Source organism: Garra rufa, chromosome 3 (genome assembly GCF_049309525.1).
Source record: "Garra rufa chromosome 3, GarRuf1.0, whole genome shotgun sequence".
NCBI lineage: Eukaryota > Metazoa > Chordata > Actinopteri > Cypriniformes > Cyprinidae > Garra > Garra rufa.
In genome coordinates, this window is record NC_133363.1 from 46388125 (window position 1) to 46412258 (window position 24134).

At 35.2% G+C, this 24134-nt stretch overlaps 2 protein-coding genes and 1 non-coding gene across 3 annotated transcripts; 2 read left to right on the forward strand and 1 right to left on the reverse strand.

Annotated features, from left to right (window-relative positions):
• Positions 1-286: 286 nt before the first annotated feature.
• Positions 287-368, forward strand: trnal-aag (transfer RNA leucine (anticodon AAG)). Its single transcript has one exon. It is a non-coding gene; the product is annotated as a tRNA-Leu (tRNA).
• Positions 369-989: 621 nt separating this feature from the next.
• On the forward strand, positions 990-5747 carry LOC141331251 (snRNA-activating protein complex subunit 2-like). The gene is made up of 5 exons (XM_073836242.1): positions 990-1191; positions 1526-1764; positions 1842-2015; positions 2465-2990; positions 4172-5747. The coding sequence occupies exons 2-5, from the start codon at positions 1549-1551 to the stop codon at positions 4531-4533; spliced, it is 1278 nt and encodes a 425-aa protein (XP_073692343.1). The 5' UTR covers positions 990-1191; positions 1526-1548; the 3' UTR covers positions 4534-5747.
• Positions 5748-5878: 131 nt separating this feature from the next.
• Positions 5879-23771, reverse strand: LOC141331250 (uncharacterized). Its single transcript, XM_073836241.1, has 13 exons — positions 23606-23771; positions 23018-23077; positions 14978-17692; positions 14412-14527; positions 14091-14152; positions 13933-14001; positions 12838-12965; positions 12698-12748; positions 11849-12029; positions 11300-11461; positions 10642-10727; positions 9125-9255; positions 5879-6395 (listed from the first exon to the last, which is right to left on the reverse strand). Exons 1-13 carry the CDS (start codon positions 23664-23666, stop codon positions 6351-6353), a joined length of 3867 nt encoding a protein of 1288 aa, XP_073692342.1. The 5' UTR covers positions 23667-23771; the 3' UTR covers positions 5879-6350.
• Positions 23772-24134: the final 363 nt, after the last annotated feature.

Genomic DNA, 24134 nt, shown 5'->3' on the forward strand with positions numbered 1-24134 from the left:
CCACTGGTTAGTACACTTTAACTGAATTGTATTTTTGGTTCATTTAATAAAGTAAAGGGACCATCTGCAAGTGACCTCTCGTTTTGGCTTTCACAAAAACTGGGGAAACACGCTGTGACTAAATTCATTCTGAAAAGTGACAACTGGGGGAATAAGTTAACTTTTATTAAAAAATAAAAAAAAGCCAACACTTCGACACTAGATATGCAGTGGCAAAACACTTGGAGACTCTTGCAGAACGTTGAAGTAGTTTTTTTAAATCATAGCTCTTTAGGATCGTTCTATAGGTAGCGTGGCCGAGCGGTCTAAGGCGCTGGATTAAGGCTCCAGTCTCTTCGGGGGCGTGGGTTCGAATCCCACCGCTGCCAATACTTTTGAATGTGATGATGACAAGGTCTAATAGTTAGCAGGAGAGTGTACGTTTTCATATACCATTTACAACTCTAATAAAAAATTACAAAGGTCTGAATGTCTACATGTGGATGTTCTAACAGAGGCGGGAAGTGCTTTCCCGAATTGACAAAATGTCGGATCAGAGTTGTTAGATCTCAACTGAAAAAAATAATTTTACTGCATACGAAAAACAATAAAAAATAAAACAGGCTGATTGTAGGGTCCAAGTATTTTTGGCAGTTCAATGTCACTTCAAACAGGGGCAACAGACGAATTTACAACGCGTCATAGTAAATTAAAGCCACTTGCAAGCAAGTAAGAAATAACTTTCGTGTGAAAGGTTTGAGCGGTCTCTAGTGGTGCGTTTCACAAACGACAAAAGTGCAAACTGTAAGTATAACTCTAAATGAAAGTGAGTGCTCTTAACGAACGCTTACTCTTTCAATATATATTTTATTCATTATATGTCCAATCTATATCTTGAATAAAACATAAACCTAAGGTGACCGTAGCAATCAGAATTGAGCAAACGCATTTCAGTCTTGTGGTTTTTGAACCTTTTGGTGACTCGTAGTAAGATACGGGTACTGCAAGCGTGTTGTGACCAGCCTTGTATTACGGAAGTTTATACTGTGAATTACCATTTAACGTTATTTTGTCATAAATACTTTTATTTAATGACTGCCGTGCAGTCCTGCTTTATGAAGCTGTGTGTATAAAGTAAATAATTGCTGTTGTTCTACAGCTTACTTTGTACGTATCTGTCATCCGTTGTGGAAGCTATCAATGCCTTTTTGAGTGAGTGAAAATATTTAGTTTTTTTTTGTGTGTAAGTTAACCGTTTTGATGTTCATAAACGACAACTGTTCTATGTTAGTTGCCCAAATACGTCCTCCTTATCAAATTAGATTATCTTGATATCCCTATAAGTCACCTGATCAAAACATTAATAGAAGTAGTACATTTCCATCACTATGATCTCTAAAAAAAAAAAAAAAAACTTTTCTAGTTAAAGTTGAACATTTCCTTTTTAAGTTCTGATCAAAGGAAAGTGTGATCTTTTTTTTTTAAAGCCACTTTTAAGCTTTGGGGGTAGTTGTTAAATGTGGACATTTTCTTTTTCATCTAACAGGCCATTTTGAGGTACATACAACCATGAAACCTCCATTTCGTCGGCGGACTGAACCGTCACGCTTTGCTCTTAAGAGCACTGAGGAAGAGCAGCCAGTGAATGCCAGATCCCTCTGCAAAGGATGGAATCGCAAAGATCTTCAGAGTGTTTTGCAAGCTTTGAAACAGCAGCAAAATTTTGAATCTGAATTAGATCTGACTGAGATCCAAAAGAAAGTTCCCCAACGTTCTCTCAAAGAGGTAAACTCATCGACGCCAAAATAAAAATATCTGCACGAGTACACTGTAGTGCAATTGTTTGTACGATTTGGTTTCAGATTGAAGACCTGATAATGACCTTGAAGTCACGTGTGCTACAAAAAGTTAATCAACAGGTCCAGAGTCAGAGGAGAGAGGAACGCAAAACTAAAGTTCCCATTGAATTGTGGGGAGAGCTGGTACAGAAAATCTCCAGATCCCACGAGAAGACAATTTCTTCTGCCCTTTCCCAGGTTTGTATGAGACATTTGAGAAATTACACCAAACACCACAACAAGAATTGTACAGGTTCACATCAATATTTTCTCAGCCTAAGTCTACAAACGGCTTGTAGGAGAAATTTCAAACTAGTTTGTTATAAGTTTGACTGAAGATGCTAAAAAGTGGGGAAATTGTGATGGATAATCTTTGTATTTGATAATGAGGTTGTATTTACCTATAATAACTTAAAACTGCAGTGATACATATTCCATCGGTGCTTATTCTTACAACATATGTAACTTCAACAACTGGTTTTGTCATTTTTATACGATCCTTGTTTACGACTGCTATTTATAGCACATCTAAAGAACAAACTACGTAACACTTGTTAGTTACAGTGTAAAGTATTTTACCTCTTTTATTGCCTTTATCATCTTAATGACTCTTATAGCAGATAAAATGTTGTTTGCTTTGTCATCAGATGCTTGTGATTGCTGCCATTGAGCCCTGTGGACTGTTGCACTCTGAACCTCCACACCCTATCATCCAAACATCTGCTTTCTCCAGTCTTCACGCTGTTCAGTCTCCTAAAACTCCCTCTCGGCCTTCCACCTCAGACGTGACCCCAAACGCAAGCGTTTCTACTCCCTCAGTTCAGCCTGACTCTAGTTCTAATGCTGTTGATCGTCTTAGCCAATTCAAGAATGCACCAAGCAGTTCCCCTCTAGTGCCTGAAACAGCCACACCAAGATCTTCACAGATGACAAGAAGCCCAAGCCAACTGCAGTCAGAAGTAGAACCAACAGTGTCCAGTCCCATTTCCACTGCTCCAGAGTCACTGTCAGTTTCCCCAAATAAGCACAATCATGCTCACTCTGAACTGTTAGATCATGATTACCTATGCAAAGAGCCAAGAATGCTGAAGTGTGTTGTGAATTTTGACAAGATATATCAATATTTAAGTGACGTTGACTCTAAAACCTGCAATTCAGCACTTACTTCAATGGGTATGTATTGTTAAATTATACATTTTGCTTATAATATTCTGTTATAATAATTAATGTTAAAATAAATGACACTGTTCATGACCATTTTACACATTGTTTTAAGGATGTGAACGTTAGATGAACTTAAACGCATAGTTCACCCAAAAATGACAATTGATTTACTTGCCATCAGGTCGTATGATGTTCTTTCTTCTGTGGAACACAAAGATATTTTGTCTGTAAATCAAAGAGGTGTGAACTATTTTGGGTAAACTATCCCTTTTTGGATAGACTACCAGTCAAAAGATTTTTTATGTTTTTTAAAAATGTCTCTTTTGCTCACAAAGCCTGCATTTATTTGATCCAAAGTACAGCAAAAACACTATAAATTTGAAATATTTTTACCATTTAAAATAACTACTTTTTATTTGAATATATTTTAAAATGTAATTTATTCCTGTGATTGCAAAGCTGAATTTTTAGCGTCATTACTCCAGTTATGTGATCCTTTAGAAATCATTCTAATATTCTGATTTGCTGCTCAAAAACATTATTATGTTGTAAACAACCAAGTTGAATTCTTTCAGGTTTCTTTGATGAATAGAAAGTTCAGAGGAACAGCATTTATCTGAAATAGAAATCTTTTTTTAACATTATCAATGTCTTTATCATCACTTTTGATCAATTTAAAGCATCCTTGCTAAATAAAAGTATTCATTTCTATAAGTTCTTTGGTATAGTGTATAATGTTACAAAAGCTTTTTATTTCAGATAAATGCTGATCTTTAAATCTTTTTATTCATCAAATAATCCTGAAAAAATGTACTCAACTGTTTTAAATATTGATGATAATAATAATAAAAATGTTTCTTGAACAGCAAATCAGCATATTAGAATGACTTCTGAAGGATCATGTGACACTGAAGATTGCAGTAATGATGCTGAAAGTTTAGCTTTGATCACAGGAATAAATTACATTTTAAAATATATTCAAATAGAAATTCTAAATAGTTAAATATTTCACAATATTACTGCTTTTGCTGTATTTTGGATCAAATAAACACAGGCTTGACCAAGAGACTTATACGTAAAATCTTACTGTTCAAAAACTTTTGACTGTTAGTGTATGTGAACAGCTCTCTATATTTTTATATTATATTTTTTTTTACTTTTTTCTTATATTTTCCACATTCCATCCTCAGAGAGCGCAGTGCTGTTGGATATTCTGATGTGTTTGCCTGAGGAGCTCCCATTACTAGACTGTAAGGAACTTCAACATCACTTCCTCCAGATACACTCCCAGCTCTCGAAACCTGCGAAAATGCCAGCTTCCTCCTCAAACACTGACAGGGACGTCCTGCAGGCCAATGTAGCCGATTCAACTGCATTAACACAGAAACTTTGCACTACTACGGGATCCACTAAAGAGCCCTCCAGTGAGTCATCTGTCACAGATCTAGCAAAGGACAAAAAAGACTGGACTACAGCTGCCACCTGTCCTCTCAATCCTTTGTTAGTTCCAGTAACCTTGCTGAAAAGACCATCCCTGGATTCTGAGAAATGATACGCTTAGCCAGTCTCAGTTGAATTCTGAAGAGGTTCAGCCTAATTACGTTCTGAGTGGGTCTTATGTTTCACTTTGCTACAGGTTGAGATGATGTTTCTTTCAGTTGTTTGGAAAATGTGTGTTCAAATGTTCATATTTCAAAATGATGATTTTGTTCAAATAGGTTTGTTGTGTAAAAACCAAGACATTAAAAAAAATAAATGTGAGATTAAATATTAAACCAAGTTTCTAAACCGTACAGAAAAATAATTCTAAACTAAACAGTACACAAACAGAAGGGTTTACCCCTAATAAAGCATAACCTTGTAGAGTGAGGAACATTTCACAAGTAAGTAGTATTTTTACACAACGACCCATGTGTCTCATTTCACCACAGAGGTCTAGGTGCATAAACTGACGTGATTCTACCGGTTGCAACATTTCTCAAAACTGATTATAGAGCAGCTGTTTATGAGTTTTTCTTTCCTGCTTATCTGCTGGATGCGTGGCTCCCCACCCAACGTGACCTGTATGACTCACCGTCCTTCACACTGTTTTACATGCGACTGATGATAAGATCTGAGATAAAGGATCTCACTTTGTGAAACACTAGGCTATAAAATAAAATACACAAGTATCTATCCAATAACAGGTACTTTATGTACAATGTTATGATTTATGATCACAGTTTGAAAGAAGACTTATCTTAAAAAGATGTATTAATCAGCATGCTCTATATACAAAAATTACAAAACAGTTAATTTATTAACTAACATCAATGAACAATGCATTTATTACATTATTTATCTTTGCTAGTTATTGTTAGTTAATACAAACAGTCATTCATTGTTTGTTCACATTAATTCAGTGCATTATTAAACACAACCTGTGATTTTAGTAATGCATTTGTAAATGCTGTAGAAGTATTGTTCATTCTTAGTTCATGTTAACTAAGGAACTGTATTGTAAAGTGTTACCAGTTTTCTTAGATTAGATCTGTCTGTTCTTTCTTTCAAAATGACTATAAATGCTCAGTATTGCCAAAATGATTAAACTTTTCTTTAACGTTTAACATGCTCGATGTAGAAAATAATGTGACTGAATGTGATCTGAATGGAATACATCGAGGGCTAAAATATACAGTAAGGAAGCCCCATTAACTGCTTTTGTTGTGTTTTGGTGAATAGAAAAACATAAAAAAGTACCAATCTAAGTAGCATAAAAGTAATTAGGAATGCTGATTGTGAAGATACTCTATCCCTCTCTGTGAGCTCATGATGTTTGATGTTTTCTTATAGCGTAATACACGATAGCTCAAGAATATCATGTATTTAATTGCTTTTACAGAAGGAAAAGACAAAAGAACGTGAGAATATAATTTATTTTAACATAAGCAAGTGTCAATTTACAAACTGTGTAGAGTATAATGATAATAAATAATTTGTGGTTAATATGTAATTTACAAACCAGTTTATATCAATGCAAAGTCATTAGGAATAAACAAATAAGAAGAAATGATACCGAAGGTGCAATAACAAAGTGAAACCTATAAAAAAGATAACTACATGATATCTAATTTAATACATTGATTATTTTAATAACGTGAAGATAAGCAGGGCATTTCTTTAGTTTTACGGCTTCTCTTCATCATGTAATCAAATACAATATGATTGGATGATCACACATCTGAGGTACAGAAAATATGCATAATTGCTAAATTGTATGGTATAAATAAAATGCTCTAGCAACTGATTTAGTTTTGATAAATCAAGACTGCATATTTTTACATTCAGTATGTCATACAAAGCTGTAATACTTTTTCCACACACTTAGAATTAAGTATCAAAAGATGAACGGATCTGAGGTCGCTCCAATCTCATCTGTTAAGAGCAAAACAAGGAATAAGGAATTAGGAATTCAAACAGTATCGTTTTGTGGCTCTTTAATGTGTCGTGACAGATCACTGCAGTATCTCAGTTCAAGCGGCACGTGAACCGATCATCTTTTCTGCTTTACTAGTTATAGCATGAAATAAAGAAGATATCTTGTTTCAATCATGGAAAGGTGTCAATACACACCATTTTTCAAGTTTGAGTCCACAGACTTTAATCTACTCTCCTGTCTGGTACAAAAATGGCAGATTCTGCTTTATGATTGGTCAGATCGCCTGTCATTCAAACTTCCTACGAAGGGTCAATTGTGTGTAGGTCAGAAATTAAAATGTATCTATCTTATCATTATTAGCCAGGTAAGATAGTTCAAGAAAGATAATTATAGTGGAACCCTGTTGGTGGGTGTAGTCAGTGGCGGAGCCAGAGGGGTGTCCCGGGTGCCACCCCAAAATTTTATTTGCTGCTGGCAGTAGCTGATGCTCATTGACATCTCATTTGTCTAAAGAAGTTTTAGAATTTTGCCGGCAACGCTGCTTAAGCCATTTTCAAATCAAGACGAGCCAAAGACATGAACATGGTTTCAAGGTAAAACGAATAATAAAACATAATATTTGAAATACGTTTTAGCTATAGTTTATTATAAGGTTTGTTTGCCGAGTAACGTTTATTATCTGCTGTTTAAGTGAACGAGGCGCCAACAACATCAGTTAACTTAATGAGATTAGAGAGATCAATTCGCAATTTAGACAGTTAACGCTATACTTCATCTGTGCTAGTATTACATGCACATACCATGTATGTACAGGGCTGGAAATTTCGACTGTTTTTGTCGCATATGCTCCCAAAATTTAATCTGTGCGACCTCAAATTATATTTGGGAGCATTTTGATGATAACTCAGCGGCAGAGTTGCACTCAGGCAGAGGCGTAATTTTCACTGGGGACACGTTTTTCAAAATCCTGTTTGTGTCCTCCCACTTTCAAAAGGTTTTGTTAAAGAAATCTCTTGTAGAATGCACGCTCAGCACCGCCGAGTTTCGCTTGATTGTTAAAACGAAACCAAAAGTAAAACCCGCACACGCATTCAAAAGCAATTTTAATACCCCACAGTTAGAGAGCGACTCCTCAGTCCGCGAAAATTAGGCTACATAAAATATCAAAGCTGTTATTAAATATTAGTATGTGGGCTATAATAAGTTGTGTAGTTGTAGCTCTGTATAATGCTTGAAAGATTCGGTCTCTATTTGCACTTTGAATATTGAAAGGGTAGCCCACTTTGATTATGGCTGCATTGCATATTGTCTACACGACTAAGAACGAAACTGTGTCGTTTATTTTTTGTAATATTTATAATATATATGTGACCATGGACCACAAAACCAGTCATATGGTAAAATTTTACAAAACTGAGATATATACATCATATGAAAGCTCAATAAATAAGCTTTCTATTGATATATGGTTTGTTAGGATAGGACAATATTTGGCCGAGATACATCTATTTGAAAATCTGGAATCTGAGGGTGCAAAAAATTCAAAATACTGAGAAAATCACCTTTAAAGTTGTCCAAATTAAGTTCTTAACAATGCATATTACTAATCAAAAATTGCATTTTGATAGGTTTATAGTAGGAATTTTACAAAAAATCTTCATGGAACATGCTCTTTACTTAATATCCTAATGATTTTTGACATAAAAGAAAAATCAATAATTTTGACCCATACAATGTATTTTTGGCTATTGCTACAAATATACCCCAGCGACTTGTTTTTGTGGTCCAGGGTCACATATTGTTATTTATGTAGGTTGTTAAAAAATGCAGTGTTTGCCTCTAATTTAAATGACTGTACCTATAATAGAGAAAATAAACATCTTGTTCATGTACTCATATTTTCATTCATTCTTGTCCCTTGCTTAAGGCGTAAAATAAATATATAAAAAAGGCTTTCAGAATCAGCCCATTTGCATGTAAAACATTGGCAATCAAAATGAAGAACCATGACGAATCAATAACAGTGCATTACTAAAAAAGAAATTGGGTGCTCCTAAATTTTTTTATGGTGCTCCTAACTTTTTGAAGTTGGGAGCACCAGTGCTACCAAGTAAAAAAAGTTAATTTCATGCCCTGTATGTAAGTTATTATATTTAATTTAACAATGTTATTTCGACTTTGTAAAATTTTCTCTACGTTAAAACTTATTAAAACCCACCTTAGGACAACAATGTCTGATGACAGGTTAAGTCACCAAGGGATTCTCAGTGTTGAGTCAAGGATGACACGCTCCCTCAACATGGATGAATTCGTGAAACGTTTTGTCAGTTCTCATCAGAACCGCAGAATTATGTTGTTTTAAACATACCTAGGATAAGTTTGTAACTGATGACTAAAACTGTGTTTTTGTTTTTCTTTTCCAATCCAGGTCTGTTTGATGTCTGCTATGTCTAATTGCAATATTTTTGTTTGGTTGTTTTTTGTAAATGAACTCAGCATAGTTTTTGCAAATGAAACTTTAGAATTCCTTAATTTATTATTTCAACTTTATGAGTACAGTGCGTGTCCGTGTGTGGACCCCCTGAAATAGCAGTGGCCACCCCCTGGCCACCCCATGTAAAAAATTGTAGCTCCGCCACTGGGTGTAGTAGCTTAGGTTTGTGTGTATTGACTATTTGTAAGTAAGACAACTAAGCGTAGAAATGTGTATCCGCTTAGTACTTACAGGCTGATCCCTCTGAAGATAGCGAAGATGAATATCAGGTTCAGGTGAAAAATTTGGGGTGTAAGACCTTTCAAAACTGTTCTGCTTATGCATGCCTCCTGGTGAGTATACTGGATTATCATATCTGTCAGCTGGAAATACAAAAAAAAGTTATGTTGATTAACTGGAAACTTGTTCATCTAGAAAATGAATGTTCCATGAGGAAAAAAAAAGAATACAATGCTCTCATTGCACTGAAAATCTAAATAAAAATATATACATTTGCTGCTTGCTCAGTCTAGACTAGAAACTCCTGAATATGCTTAGATCCTCAAAGGATAAGTTTTAGAAGTTTCAGAATTAAAATTTCCTGATTATTCCAAGATGTTCATGCTTTTCTTTCTTCAATTGCAAAGAAATTAAGGCTTCTGAGGAAAACATTTCATTTTCTCCATATAGTGGACTTGAAGGTCCAAAACTGCAGTTTCAGTGCAGCTTCACACGATCCCAGCTGAGGAATAAGAGTCATAGCTAGTGAAACGATCTGTAATTTCCTTAAAAAAATAATATTTATAAACTTTTATACGCACTAGAATTGAACAACAAGTGCCATTAGAGACATCCCCAATTTTTCGTAATTTTAAGTCTGTAAAACATTCTTTGTCTGACATGAAGTTCCTGGTCATCAAACACCATTTTATTTTCTACTCCAACTTCAAAATCTTCCAACATTGTTGTTTTACCTTTTTTTGTAAAGGGCATTTGACTTTCTTTGCATGTTTGCTTTGTAAACACTGGGTTGGCATTGCAGAGCTAATGCTAGCTGAAAAAGTGTATAAATATTATTTTTTTAAAGAAAGTAACCGATAGTTTCATTAGATAAGACCCTTATTCCTCAACTGGGATAATGTAGAGCCCTTTGAAGCTTCGCTGAAACTGCAGTTTGGACCTTTAACCCTTTGGCTCCCATTGAAGTCAACTATATGGAGAAAAATCCTGGAATGGTTTCCTCAAAAACCCTAATTTCTTTGTGACTGAAGAAAGAAAACATTAACATGTTAGATGACATTGGGGTGAGTAAATTATCAGGATTTTTTTATTCTGGAAGTGAACTTCTCCTTTAACATGGACTGTGCATCTTTACATGAAGACTATCTTGTCAAATACTGTTGACTATCTTGTCTGCCACATCCTTCTTTCTTGGCCTCTTAGAATAGTTTATATTACATCACAACAGGTTCACAAAATAATCCATGCTGAAATGTGCCTCACATAATGTTTAGATCATGATGATATGATAAGGGATCTTACAATACACTTTTCTGCCTCTCTTTCCTAAAGTCATGAAGCTACACACAGGGGCAGCTTAATATTCAGCTTTCCTTTTAGTTTTTAATTTATCTAACTAATTTACTGATATAACAGTATTGTTAGAAAATTGTGAACAAAACAAATATCCATTTGGCAAATGGTTCAAATATTCAGGTACAACCTACATTTAATAATTGCTGAATAATGCAGATAATGTATTTTGGTACCTGTTTGTGATGTTTTCTTTTGTGGTGGCCATTCAAAGTCATCCTCTAACCATTCTTTCACTAGATCTTGCTTAATGTCCTTATTCCTGTGAGACAGAAATAAAATTATGGACAGAAAGGCATAAAAATACATTTATTTATGAAAACACCCTCTTTTCCCGATACACATATCACATTAGATACACAATAGTCATGTTAATAAGAGATTTTCCACAGATTTTTAGGAGAGGGGGCTGTTTTAATCACACAGGATGGTATACCCTTCATATATTTCAGTGGTGCAGCTAAATGCACAAATAGTATTAGAAAGGTATCAAATTGACATCAAACTGCTCCAAGCAAACTGCTTTTCTGGTCTTGGGAGTGGCTAATTGGTTTATTTCAGAGCATTTGCCACACAAATCTACTGTTAGGGTTGTGTGCAAATCCATCAGAACATAATGATTTTGTGTTCACAGGCTCTGAATAGCTTGCTATCATCAACAGAAACATGAATTTCTACAATTTTACATGAAGTTTATCAAGACATTATGCAGGCCATCTGTCCACTAACTGATGATCAACACGCCTTGGCATGACCTCAAGACCGCAAGACACCAGACATCCCAAACACATTACTGAACTGAAGAAGTTTAATAAAGTGTATGAAATTACATACCTCTTTACTGTTCGTTTGTTCATTATGAGATAAGCTGTCAGAAGTGCTACAACTATTACTGCTACTGCTGCCACTGTTCCCAATCCAGCATAAAATCCAGTTCTGTGCACCTGTAAACTGCAACGATCTCCCAAGTACCAGACTTCATCTGTATGCCGGCAACTGCAGCAAAAAAAAAGTAAGTTCTTTTAAATTTTCCAAAAGAAAAAAAAAACATATTTTTGTGCAGCTTTTGCTTTTGATTCATTTAAATCATTCCCGTTCTTAGGAAGTGAAATGTTTCATCCTGTTAGAATGATTCGAATTTTGATATGGCTTACACAGTGATAAAAGCATACATATGTACACGTTCATACTTCTATACTCAAACTAAATATTTAGGAGATGCTTTTATTTAAACTAACTACACTAATGATTGGGGCAAACCTAAAATTTTTCAGTTTCCAGCCCAAATCTTTAACCACCATACTCCCTTAAAGAAAGATGTACCTCACTTTTTCAGTTAAGTCTAATAAATGTAAACAGTATAAAAGTAAAATAAGTACATACTAGCAGGATGGGCCCTTATCAGAAACTTCACAGGTGCCCTCATTCTTACAAATGATCTGATCTTCATGAGCTGCATCGCATTGAGTCACACATATCACTCCGTCATCCGACTCAACTGCTTTATAAAATTTTTGGTATGTGTCAGAAAGATTTGCCAAAGTCCTATCACACGCCCCATCGACTGTGAAAATAAAAAATGTAACAGTCACAATAAATAAAATAAAATGAATAAATAAAAGCATTCAGACACTTAAACAATACCTCGATTTAAAAAAAAAAAAAAAAATTGTTAATTGGAACATTCAGCTGTTGAAACATCTCCTCTAAGATTTCCCTGTATTTTTAACATCTATTATTTCTTCTTTTTTAAGAATAAAAGCAACCCCACAACACCATGCAGCCAACATTGTAATTTGATGTAAATATGTTGTTTTTAAGGTGTGGGCAGCATCAAATTCTCACTTCACATATTGTTGTGCATTTTCGCTGAGAAGCCATATTTTGGTCTCACTGCACAACAGCAACGCTTTTCTGCATTTTTATATAATCCAAACATACTTTCTTACAAATCTACTGTATTTCTAGCAATAGTCTCTTCTGTGATACCCTCCAAAACAGGCCAATGACATATGCAAAAAAATATTATTCAGCATGTTTAAGTATACATTCAACATCCAACATGACACATTAAAACTCATTTCAGTTATTTCAGCAGTTCACTCTTTTTTTAAAAAGTAAGAACATATTTGGTGTAGAGTACATCATTCAATAAAATGAGACAACTAATTAATATATAGAATAACTTAATACTCGTCTTCTCCTAGCACAGTAAGTTAACTGAAAACTTACGATTTAAAGCAGTCCTTGATGCATTGACTTCATTAATAACAAATTCTGTCTCTAGAATTGAAAAAAAGATAAACAAACATAGATTAATAAAGCATTCAATAACCATTTAGACCACATGGAAAATGCATATGATGACCTACCTGGACTGTTTTTTATTTCAACAATGATGGTCTGCACGTTCTCAACCAGAGCTTCATAAGTAGCGCTCATGGTACCGTCATTTTTAACGTCGAGAAGGACATCATGCTCAACTTTCAGACTAGAGTCACTTCAAAAAAGAAAGGGAGGGGGGCAAAAATATAAAAGGTATACATTTTTACATTTTCAAATGAAAATAAAAACTGAAACCAAAGATGCCACCCTCTCCTCATTCCCTGCATTGTTGGGCTTTTTTTCAACATGACAATCTGGATTTTCATTCTCCCAAGGTAAAAATCCTTCAGTGGACATGTATTTCACCCAATATTAACACTTTTAAACACCTGTGGGGGATAGAGATGAGCTGAGCAAAACTCCCTATTAAAGACCAGGGCATTTAGCTCATCTTTCAGGAATTAAACAGGTCAGATGTGACAGTTTGTCATAACCTTGTACACTCAGTGCCAAGATGATGTCAGAGCAGTATACAGGAGTTCTGGAGGACATACTAAGTAAATTTATACATTTGCTGAATTAAATCTAGGGTGCACTCATTTCTGCAATCCTTCATTTAAACAAAATTGGTTAATTTACTTTTTCTATTATAGCGTTTACGAGAGAGGTGAACGCGCAGGTCTATGCAAAAACCAAACTATAAAGATGGCTCTGAAGAGAACAAGACACTGTGCAGTGCCAAGTTGTGGAGAAAATAGTATTTGCCTGTCCTTTCATCTAATCCCAACGTTAGGAAACACGATCCTGTGCAGCTGCTGACGCTCCCTGAGCGTGCAATTCTTTTTTGCATTTGCAGTTTTTTTTTCAGTTTCACTTTTGCTTTCGAAACGATCATGTTCAGCAAGGAAGGTAGAGGAGGGGAAGGGGAGCACAGTAACTAATTTGGAGGATGTAAAAAAATAAAACATTATAAGTGGACCTCAGCGTACAGTACAAAATAAAAATCAGAGGCAGTTCATGAGTTCAAGTTGTAAATTTTTGGTTCTCTTGGATTGTGGGTATAATACTATTTTTTGATTGATTTGTTTATTTAAAATTATTTGTTATTTGTTTAGTTTATTGTATTTTGTACTGTTTCGTACCTTGTAGTTTCCTTCAAAGTCAAGCTTCTTTCTCTTCTTTGACTACGTGTTTTTACTGGTCCACCAGGACTTTGACATGAAAAAAAAAAGATTATAGTCATTATAGGGACATAAATATAATTACAAAATAGCTTGTGCTGTCAAAGTAGAGGAATTACCTTAGAATTATCTTGTCCACACGCAAAAACCCTTTTAATTTTTTTTCATAAGTGGATATCACCTAAAATTGAATAAAATATATCTTTAATATTTTAAGCCAAACAATGATGACCTCCACTGTCCAGAATATTGTTTGTGAAAGTCTTGAACAACTAAGTCACTTTGAAAAAGGGTAGGTAACAATTTATCAAACAAAAAGGCATCTGCAAACAAATTTTTAAAAACAAGAGCTTTTCAAAACTTATGTCTGCAACTACCACTCCCAAAGTATCTGGATAATAATATTTAGGTAAGCAAGCCATCTAAACCACAATACTTACTGATCTATTGAATCTCTCAGCAAAGTTTTTATATACAGCCGATGATTGGTTTGAATGTTCATTTGTAAACCGTTCATTTACTTCCATTGTAACATTGACTGCCCTTTCAATGTTATCTAAAATAAAAAATATAGGAACATTTAAAAGACAAATACAGTAAGTATACAACTTTCAGAAAACATTTTTGAAAGAAATGTATAAGGAAGTGTATAATTATTTAAAATGTAACAGTTAATTAAAACTAAAATGTACATCTCATGTAGTCTAGATGATTGTTTGATGAAGGTTTCTGTTGCATTTACAAAATATGGAGCTATGCCATTATTAAACCACACTGTCATGCAGATTTGAATGCACAAAATTGTAATTAATGAGAAAAATCTTACTAAAAAATACAACTGCATCAACTTTAATTGTGGTGAGCATAAAAATGATATTGTAGGAAAATGAATCCTGAGAAACTGTCATGTCAAGCCCACTCACATTTGTGATGTGGAATTAAAAAAAAAAATGTTAATCATTAAATAATTTAATTTTCATTACCAAAACCTATTTAATAGACAAACCTGGTACTAATTGAGGTTCAACAGTATTGCAGAGTCTCCCTGTAAAACCTGGTGGACATAAACAACCCTGGTTGTTTAGTGGAGTCCCACCATTGGCACATGGAACGGCAGTTGTGGTTTTGATCGATGACTGAGTCGATGTTGTTGTTGTTATAACAGTTTTTGTTGTGGAATCAGCTGTAGTTGAGGTAGGATTTAGAGTAGTTACATCAGAAATCCCTGTTGTACTATCAGCTGGAGTTACAGTAGTTCCTGCTGTATTTGGAGATTCACTGGTTGTTGTGACATCAGTAGTTGTTGAAATACCTGCTGAACCAGTGAAGCCAGGTGTAGTTGCAGTGGAATCTCCTGAAGTTGAACCAGAAATCCCTGTTGTACTATCAGCTGGAGTTACAGTAGTTCCTGCAGTATTTGGAGATTCACTGGTTGCGGTGATATCAATAGTTGTTGAAATACCTGCTGAACCAGTGAAGCCAGGTGTAGTTGCAGTGGAATCTCCTGAAGTTGAACCAGAAATCCCTGTTGTACTATCAGCTGGAGTTACAGTAGTCCCTGCTGTATTTGGAGATTCACTGGTTGCGGTGAAATCAATAGTTGTTGAAATACCTGCTGAACCAGTGAAGCCAGGTGTAGTTGCAGTGGAATCTCCTGAAGTTGAACCAGAAATCCCTGTTGTACTATCAGCTGGAGTTACAGTAGTTCCTGCAGTATTTGGAGATTCACTGGTTGCGGTGAAATCAATAGTTGTTGAAATACCTGCTGAACCAGTGAAGCCAGGTGTAGTTGCAGTGGAATCTCCTGAAGTTGAACCAGAAATCCCTGTTGTACTATCAGCTGGAGTTACAGTAGTCCCTGCTGTATTTGGAGATTCACTGGTTGCGGTGAAATCAATAGTTGTTGAAATACCTGCTGAACCAGTGAAGCCAGGTGTAGTTGCAGTGGAATCTCCAGAAGTTGAACCAGAAATCCCTGTTGTACTATCAGCTGGAGTTACAGTAGTTCCTGCTGTATTTGGAGATTCACTGGTTGCGGTGAAATCAATAGTTGTTGAAATACCTGCTGAACCAGTGAAGCCAGGTGTAGTTGCAGTGGAATCTCCTGAAGTTGAACCAGAAATCCCTGTTGTACTATCAGCTGGAGTTACAGTAGTTCCTGCAGTATTTGGAGATTCACTGGTTGCGGTGAAATCAATAGTTGTTGAAATACCTGCTGAACCAGTGAAGCCAGGTGTAGTTGCAGTGGAATCTCCTGAAGTTGAACCAGAAATCCCTGTTGTACTATCAGCTGGAGTTACAGTAGTCCCTGCTGTATTTGGAGATTCACTGGTTGCGGTGAAATCAATAGTTGTTGAAATACCTGCTGAACCAGTGAAGCCAGGTGTAGTTGCAGTGGAATCTCCAGAAGTTGAACCAGAAATCCCTGTTGTACTATCAGCTGGAGTTACAGTAGTTCCTGCTGTATTTGGAGATTCACTGGTTGCGGTGAAATCAATAGTTGTTGAAATACCTGCTGAACCAGTGAAGCCAGGTGTAGTTGCAGTGGAATCTCCTGAAGTTGAACCAGAAATCCCTGTTGTACTATCAGCTGGAGTTACAGTAGTTCCTGCAGTATTTGGAGATTCACTGGTTGCGGTGAAATCAATAGTTGTTGAAATACCTGCTGAACCAGTGAAGCCAGGTGTAGTTGCAGTGGAATCTCCTGAAGTTGAACCAGAAATCCCTGTTGTACTATCAGCTGGAGTTACAGTAGTCCCTGCTGTATTTGGAGATTCACTGGTTGCGGTGAAATCAATAGTTGTTGAAATACCTGCTGAACCAGTGAAGCCAGGTGTAGTTGCAGTGGAATCTCCAGAAGTTGAACCAGAAATCCCTGTTGTACTATCAGCTGGAGTTACAGTAGTTCCTGCTGTATTTGGAGATTCACTGGTTGCGGTGAAATCAATAGTTGTTGAAATACCTGCTGAACCAGTGAAGCCAGGTGTAGTTGCAGTGGAATCTCCTGAAGTTGAACCAGAAATCCCTGTTGTACTATCAGCTGGAGTTACAGTAGTCCCTGCTGTATTTGGAGATTCACTGGTTGCGGTGAAATCAATAGTTGTTGAAATACCTGCTGAACCAGTGAAGCCAGGTGTAGTTGCAGTGGAATCTCCTGAAGTTGAACCAGAAATCCCTGTTGTACTATCAGCTGGAGTTACAGTAGTCCCTGCTGTATTTGGAGATTCACTGGTTGCGGTGAAATCAATAGTTGTTGAAATACCTGCTGAACCAGTGAAGCCAGGTGTAGTTGCAGTGGAATCTCCTGAAGTTGAACCAGAAATACCTGTTGTACTATCATCTGTTGTTACAGTAGTTTCTGCTGTATTTGGAGATTCACTGGCTGATGTGCCATCTATAGTTGTTGAACTATCTGATGAATCAGTGGAGCCAGGTGTAGTTAAAGTGAGAGCTGCAGCTGTTGAAGCAGAAATTCCTGTTGTACTATCATCTGTTGTTACAGTAGTTTCTGCTGTATTTGGAGATTCACTGGCTGATGTGCCATCTATAGTTGTTGAACTATCTGATGAATCAGTGGAGCCAGGTGAAGTTAAAGTGAGAGCTGCAGCTGTTGAAGCAGAAATTCCTGTTGTACTATCATCTGTTGTTACAGTAGTTTCTGCTGTGGAGCCAAATGTAGTTGCAGTGGGATCGGAAACAGTAGCTGAAACTGTAGTGAGTTCTGTTGTGGAAATAGAAACAGTCCTTGTTAGTGGTATAGCAATGAGCGTATTTTCGCTGTACTCAGTGGAGCATTTGTTTAAAATATTATATACTTGTTTCAGCACAAAAGGTTGCAGTATAAGATTTTATAAGGAAACTAATCTAAGAAAATAATAAATAAAATAATAAAACTAAGAAAATAATCAGCACTTTTAGTTCAGTAAATCTGAATTATTTTACAATTTTGGGTTTGGATCTCGTTTTGTGCAGACTGCTCTTGCAATTGCCACTTACATGCTGCCTGTTATGTGTGAAACAGGCCTAATAAGTAAATTATCTGTAAAAGTGGTAGAAATGTCTGTTGTTTCTGTTGTGTGAACTGTTGTAGAAGTTATACCTTAAGTTATACCAGAAGTCTCTGTAGTCCCATTATGTTCTGTAGGCGATCTCCTTCTATCTGACATCACTGTCTCTGTGTGTGTGTGTGTGTGTGTGTGTGTGTGTGTGTGTGTGTGTGTGTGTGTGTGTGTGTGTGTGTGTGTGTGTGTGTGTGTGTGTGTACCTGGTATTCATCACGTTGTGGGGACCAAATGTCCCCACAAGGATAGGAATACCAGTAGATTTTGACCTTGTGGGGACATTTCTCAGGTCCCCATGAGGAAACAGGCTTATAAATCATGCCCAATGAGTTTTTTTTGATGAAGTAAAAGTGTGCACAATCTCCTGTGAGGGCTAGGTTTAGGTGTAGAGTGGGTGTAGGGCGATAGAAAGTACGGTTTGTACAGTATAAAAACCATGACGCCTATGGAATGTCCCCATAAAACATGTAAACCCAACACCCAACACTGTCTGTTACAAACCAAGCAGAAATGGAGATTACTGTAACACACTCACAGTTAAAGTAAAAGGGGCCTATTTTTAAAGAAAATTCAATACAGAATTTGGAAATGTACAATTATATAAAAGTACCTATTCTTCTTTACATTGTGTTATGTTGTCACAACAAAGCTGTAAAAATGTACATGACTTTACACAAAATAGTTAGCAAGATTTTTATCACACTAAATCATGTTAATGTGTATATTTTTATTTTTGTGGCTATAGCCTCTATTGGAACATTTTAGGAAAACATTTACAATTTAGGAATCTACTGAATCCTGAAATATTCCTGGAAGACAAAAGTAGGCCTAACTACTGCGAGAGGAAAAATAACTCCAAAGGTGAGAAGTGTGCCAATGGTTTTAACAAAAATACCATAACAAAAACAACTAGATAATGTAAATTTTAGAAATTAAATTGTTAAATAAACAGTCAGTAACAAGGTAGGAACAAACAATTAGCAACAGCGTAAATAAATACAGCTGATGAAATTTCAGGTACAGAAATTGAAACCACAAGTTTAGAAACACTGCATGGTTTTCTTTTCATAAAATATAGATTAGATTAATCCTCATTAAAGTTACATAATATGTTTTTCTTTTGTTCTTTGATTAACATTAACAGGAAGCATGTTGTTAGGCTGTTGTCTCTTCACACAGAAGGCACACAGATCTAAAAATACTGTTACACACGCGCTTTCTCATCTGTTTACGTTAACAGTACGTATGGATGTGTTTACAAGGATATACTAATGTGATTTTGTGCATACTGGTGGTAAGATGTGAAAGAAGTAAATTCCGGCCTCTAACTAATTTTTCTGCAGGTAAAATGCTCGGTATGGTTCGAGAACGGACACAGGCAGGGAACCCGCTTCAGATATGACTGGTCTCAGCTTGTGTACAAGTCATTATGTCAAGATGTTGTTGTCTATCTATGTTTCCTCATGGTCAATAAAAATAAATAAATAAATAAAATAAAATGACATTAAATTGGGAACGCAGGAATCATTAAGCGGAATCGAAATGTATGTGTCTTATAGAGTACCTGGTTCTTGCAAATTCGTAACCGGTTCTCTGACAAGCCATGGTATACATTAAAATAAAAATGAAATGATCTAGTACAAGAGGATGTATAGGTCTGCAATGACTATGCCTAAAATCATTAATAAACTGTTGTTGTTCTGGGGAACTGATATCTGAAATAATGGACAGGATTCTTACATATTTTCCATTTAGAAAAATCCATCCTTTTCCAGACTCAAAATTCCAAACCTCTCAGTAGATTTTCAGACCATATGTTACATAAATGGTTCATATGGCAGGATTTTCAGCTTTATATTTGGTATACAGTACAGTCATCTGTAAATGTTTTTTTATTCTCATTAATTTTCCTAAAACAAACAATAATACTAATAAAAACAAACACAGACATTTCTATGCACACAAGTAAATTTTTTGTGCTTTTAAGAAACTATTCACATGTGCATGGGGATTTTTTGCATGCTTACGCATTACAATTAACTTAAACATTAAAATAAACTTTTTCTTTTGGGCATCAACTTACTATGAATAAAATGAAAGCATGGTTGCACATGAATTAATAGAGATTTGGCTTTCCTTGTGGTAGTACCTCTAATATTACAATTTTTTACAGACGCTAGGACACATTTCTCAATACTTAGGTCACTTTTGCAAAACTCTTCACACAATTCTCCTAACCGACTTTCAGCTTGGCAAAGCAGTTCATTTCACATTCAAAATGCACTACAACTACCAAAACACTTTATTCAGGTCTCAAATAAACTCATTCTTCCAGAACACTAGCGAAGGTCGACAGCCGACAAACACACTTTGTCACCCACAAAACAACGACCTAAAAACACTAACAACATGTAGCATTACACAGTGTTTTCTTGTGTAAAACAAGGACACATCTTTGTTTATAATTGCAGTATATATTGTTTATAACTGCAATATATGTTACTGGAATGAATCACACATGAATTTGTCAATATTTTATGTTGTTTATTTATTTTTATTTTTTATTTATTTTTATTTATTTTTTTACAGTTTTTTCTGAATGCTTAAGCGCTAATCGTGATTCTTGTAGCACAATTTCTAAAACTATTAATACATATAGCAAAACCACTCGCTGAGTTTGCCAAACTAAAAGCACAAACACTGCTTTGCACTCAGTTTGCAATTTTGTAACACACACTTTGCAGAACTTTAAACACAACTCACTGCTTACACTCAATTACCAAATTTCCAACACACTCCTGGCAAAATTATACACATGTATGGCTATCATTAACACTATTTTGTGTTCTGACTTTGTCTTGGTTTTGATGAGTGTGAATAAACACCAATACTTGAAGTTTGGATCCTTGTATGTTTACATGACACTATGACAAAGTATGACCTCAAATTGACATCTGTACACAGAGAAAGCAAAAGCCAGATGTGTTTTGTATTCATACCTTCAGTGTGCAGTTGGCACATTGTGTGCTTAGTAGATGATGGCTTGTGTTTACTGTTTGATACCAAAACACCATTTTTACGAAGGTGTGAAGAGTTAATCTAGCGGTGTTCGCTTTTGCAAGAGAACTACAATGTTTTGGTAATTGGGTGAAAGGTTTTCTTATTTGTGTGTAGAGTTTTGCAAAAATAGCCAATAGTTACAAAAAATGTGCTTAAGCAATCAGAAAAAACTGTAAGTAATTACAAAATACAAGAATTTGTATACACACCATCCACTGATACAGATACAATAGTAATGCTAATCTATTGCATTTTTAGATTTGAAATATGTTTCAATAAAATATTGCTGTTGAATTTTGCTGTCTTATTCAGTTTTGCATTATGTTATTGTTTTGAACATAAGTTTAACAGTTTTGAAAACAGTATGTTAGCACGTGCAAAATGTCCTGTACGTAAAAGATTTTTGGCAGTTGTTGTGTTTGAGTGAGAAAAGAATTCATGAAATTTGAGAGATGTAGTCATTGAATGCATTTTGTGCCAAAACAATGATAATTGATCCTCAGTTTAGCCCACATAGACTTCTGTTGTGCTCACTGTGTGAAGAGTTTTGCAAAAGTGACCTAAGTATTGAGAAATGTGTCCTAGCGTCTGTAAAAAACTGTAATCCCTAATGTCCAATATAACATCCTCTCTGGCAGCGGAGAAACCATGACACGAAATGGGCTGATTCCATAGTACCCTGCATGCACTGTCCTATTTGTGGACATGGACAGATATATAAAAAACACAAGTGCTCAAAATTTGGGTTTCATTAGGGCCGTACATCTTATTTTAAGGCCTTAGGTCTCTTTAACGCATACTCTTTGGCTGCACCACACCACAAAATGGGCTGATGGCACAATATGTGGCTCAGTGTGCAGTTTACTGGTTTCTCATGTGCACCTAAAAGTCTGTATATTTTATTTTTGCAAATATCCTTGAGTCTCTGTAATACGGTGCATTGACGGTGCAGAACCTGCATTTTGCATAATGAAAAAGTGCACCTTGAATTCACTCAGTCGTGTTTGACAATCACTAAAGAATCACTACAAAGCAGCAATGAAAACACATTTCTTGTATAATAAATGTATTTTCATTAAATTCTTAATTTTCTATTATAAATTAAAAAGTAAATGAGGCAAAAGTCTGGAAATGCACATTGTTTTTCCATACTTTGCTTTCGTTTTTCCATACTTTTCCAGACCTGGAAATTACTTAAATCAAATTCCATACTTTTCCAAACTGCGTAGGAACCCTGAATAGAGAAATCACTATTTTCTGTGTAAAGATGCTGTCTGGTTATGAAGCAAACATGAAGTCAGTCTAAAATTGTTAATAATCAATAATAAAAAATTCAACAGTGAATTTCTATTTAGTATTTGGGTCTGTATGCTGAAAACAGACAGTAGTGAAAAAATATATTTCTAGCACATATGATTTCACACAGATCAAGCATACTAGACTACAACCCGCTCCAAAGCACAGGAGCGACATGATTTTTATTACTTCTAAAAATTACTTCTAATCTAATATATTTATATAAACAAATATGGACACACAAAACAGGTGGTTAACTTGAAACGTTGAACTTCCCTAAACTTGACACACAGAACTTATATACATATAAATTATGTATGCATACACATACAGCCATTTTCCACAAAATGTAATTTACATTCATTGGTTATTTGTTTTATAGCCTTCATTTCATTTTGCTTTGCATATCTGATTAACTGAATTAATTGAAATTATCAAATGGTCACTTGATTATACAAGTAATTGTTAGTTGCATCTTTATATAATGTGTGTGTGTGTGTGTGTGTGTGTGTGTGTGTGTGTGTGTGTGTGTGTATTAAAATGTAATAAGAAAAAAATGTCCTATTCTTATAAAACAAATTCTTAGATGAAATTCAGTTTTAGTTGGTTGTGATTTGAAAAACAATTACCTTGTGTATTTGTAGAGAAAATATCTGTTGTAGCTGGGACAGTTGAGGTTGAAGTAGAATCTATGGTGGATAAAGAAACGGGATATGAGGTCTGAACTGGCAACATAAATTCTCAACTCGCCATTTTGCCATTTTACATTTTATTGAGAGTATGTATATATACACACTTGTTTTTGACAGATATACTGTATTTTCTAAACACACTTTCAAGTCCATGTAATCTTACACAGATGCTTCTGGAGGAATCAAAGTATTACAGCAACAAAATATTTGTTCCTTTGAGTTGGTTGTAACCAGCATTATATTTTTAATCAAAATATATTTTATAGAATGTTTACTGCTTCATGTTCATCAACAAATTTGATTTACAAAACATTCAGCACCAAACATTACTAGTCTTTTAACGTAAACTCACACAGTGTCCTAATGCTACATCATGAAATGTAGGATACACTTAGTATTCAATATTTTTTTTACATGTTAATATGTGCTCGGTCAATTTATGGCCCAGTAGAAAAAAATATAACATGGCAAATTCATTTAACTTTTTTTTTTTTTTTTTCATTTTATGTATATTTTTCACCCTACCTGAAATGAGAGAAAGACTCAAGATCAGAATGAATAAAGATGTGTAGCTTATTCCAGTCATTTCTCAAAATGATGCCAGAGTCCAAACACAAGAAAAATAATCCCAGTCTTGTGCTGGAGCAGCTTCTAACACATCTCAGTTTGTGTAACAGTTTACCTTCCCGAGTACATGGTACAGATATTAAAACACATTCTGAAAACCATAATCACGGATCAAAGTCCACTGTGAGAGAGATCATGTAACACTTATAAAGATAAAGACTCATTTTCTTTGAATCATTTCACATTTCTAGTTCTAACGTCATTTTACAATACAGGTATATTATACAAACTGGTGGATACTTCCTCCCCTCATATTTAACTCACTTGAGCACTTCAAACCAGGAAACTGAAACACTGTGAAACACTCTCATGATTTGGATATAATGGCTGACTGAAGGAACACAGCTGTTGCGTAACACATGACAACACATAACAGTCCTTTTCAATACTAGCATACAGTGCAATGTATTCAATTATAAAGTCAAAT

Excerpts from the sequence above, each read along its gene's own strand:
- LOC141331251 (XM_073836242.1), top strand. The coding sequence starts at position 1,549 with ATGAAACCTCCATTTCGTCGGCGGACTGAACCGTCACGCTTTGCTCTT. Across the intron at positions 1,765-1,841 it reads CCCAACGTTCTCTCAAAGAG|ATTGAAGACCTGATAATGAC; the intron begins GTAAACTCATCG and ends ATTTGGTTTCAG. Across the intron at positions 2,991-4,171 it reads TTCAGCACTTACTTCAATGG|AGAGCGCAGTGCTGTTGGAT; the intron begins GTATGTATTGTT and ends TTCCATCCTCAG.
- LOC141331250 (XM_073836241.1), bottom strand. The coding sequence starts at position 23,666 with ATGACTGGAATAAGCTACACATCTTTATTCATTCTGATCTTGAGTCTT. Across the intron at positions 14,528-14,977 it reads TGAACCTCAATTAGTACCAG|ATAACATTGAAAGGGCAGTC; the intron begins GTTTGTCTATTA and ends TTTTTATTTTAG. Across the intron at positions 14,153-14,411 it reads CTGAGAGATTCAATAGATCA|GTGATATCCACTTATGAAAA; the intron begins GTAAGTATTGTG and ends ATTCAATTTTAG.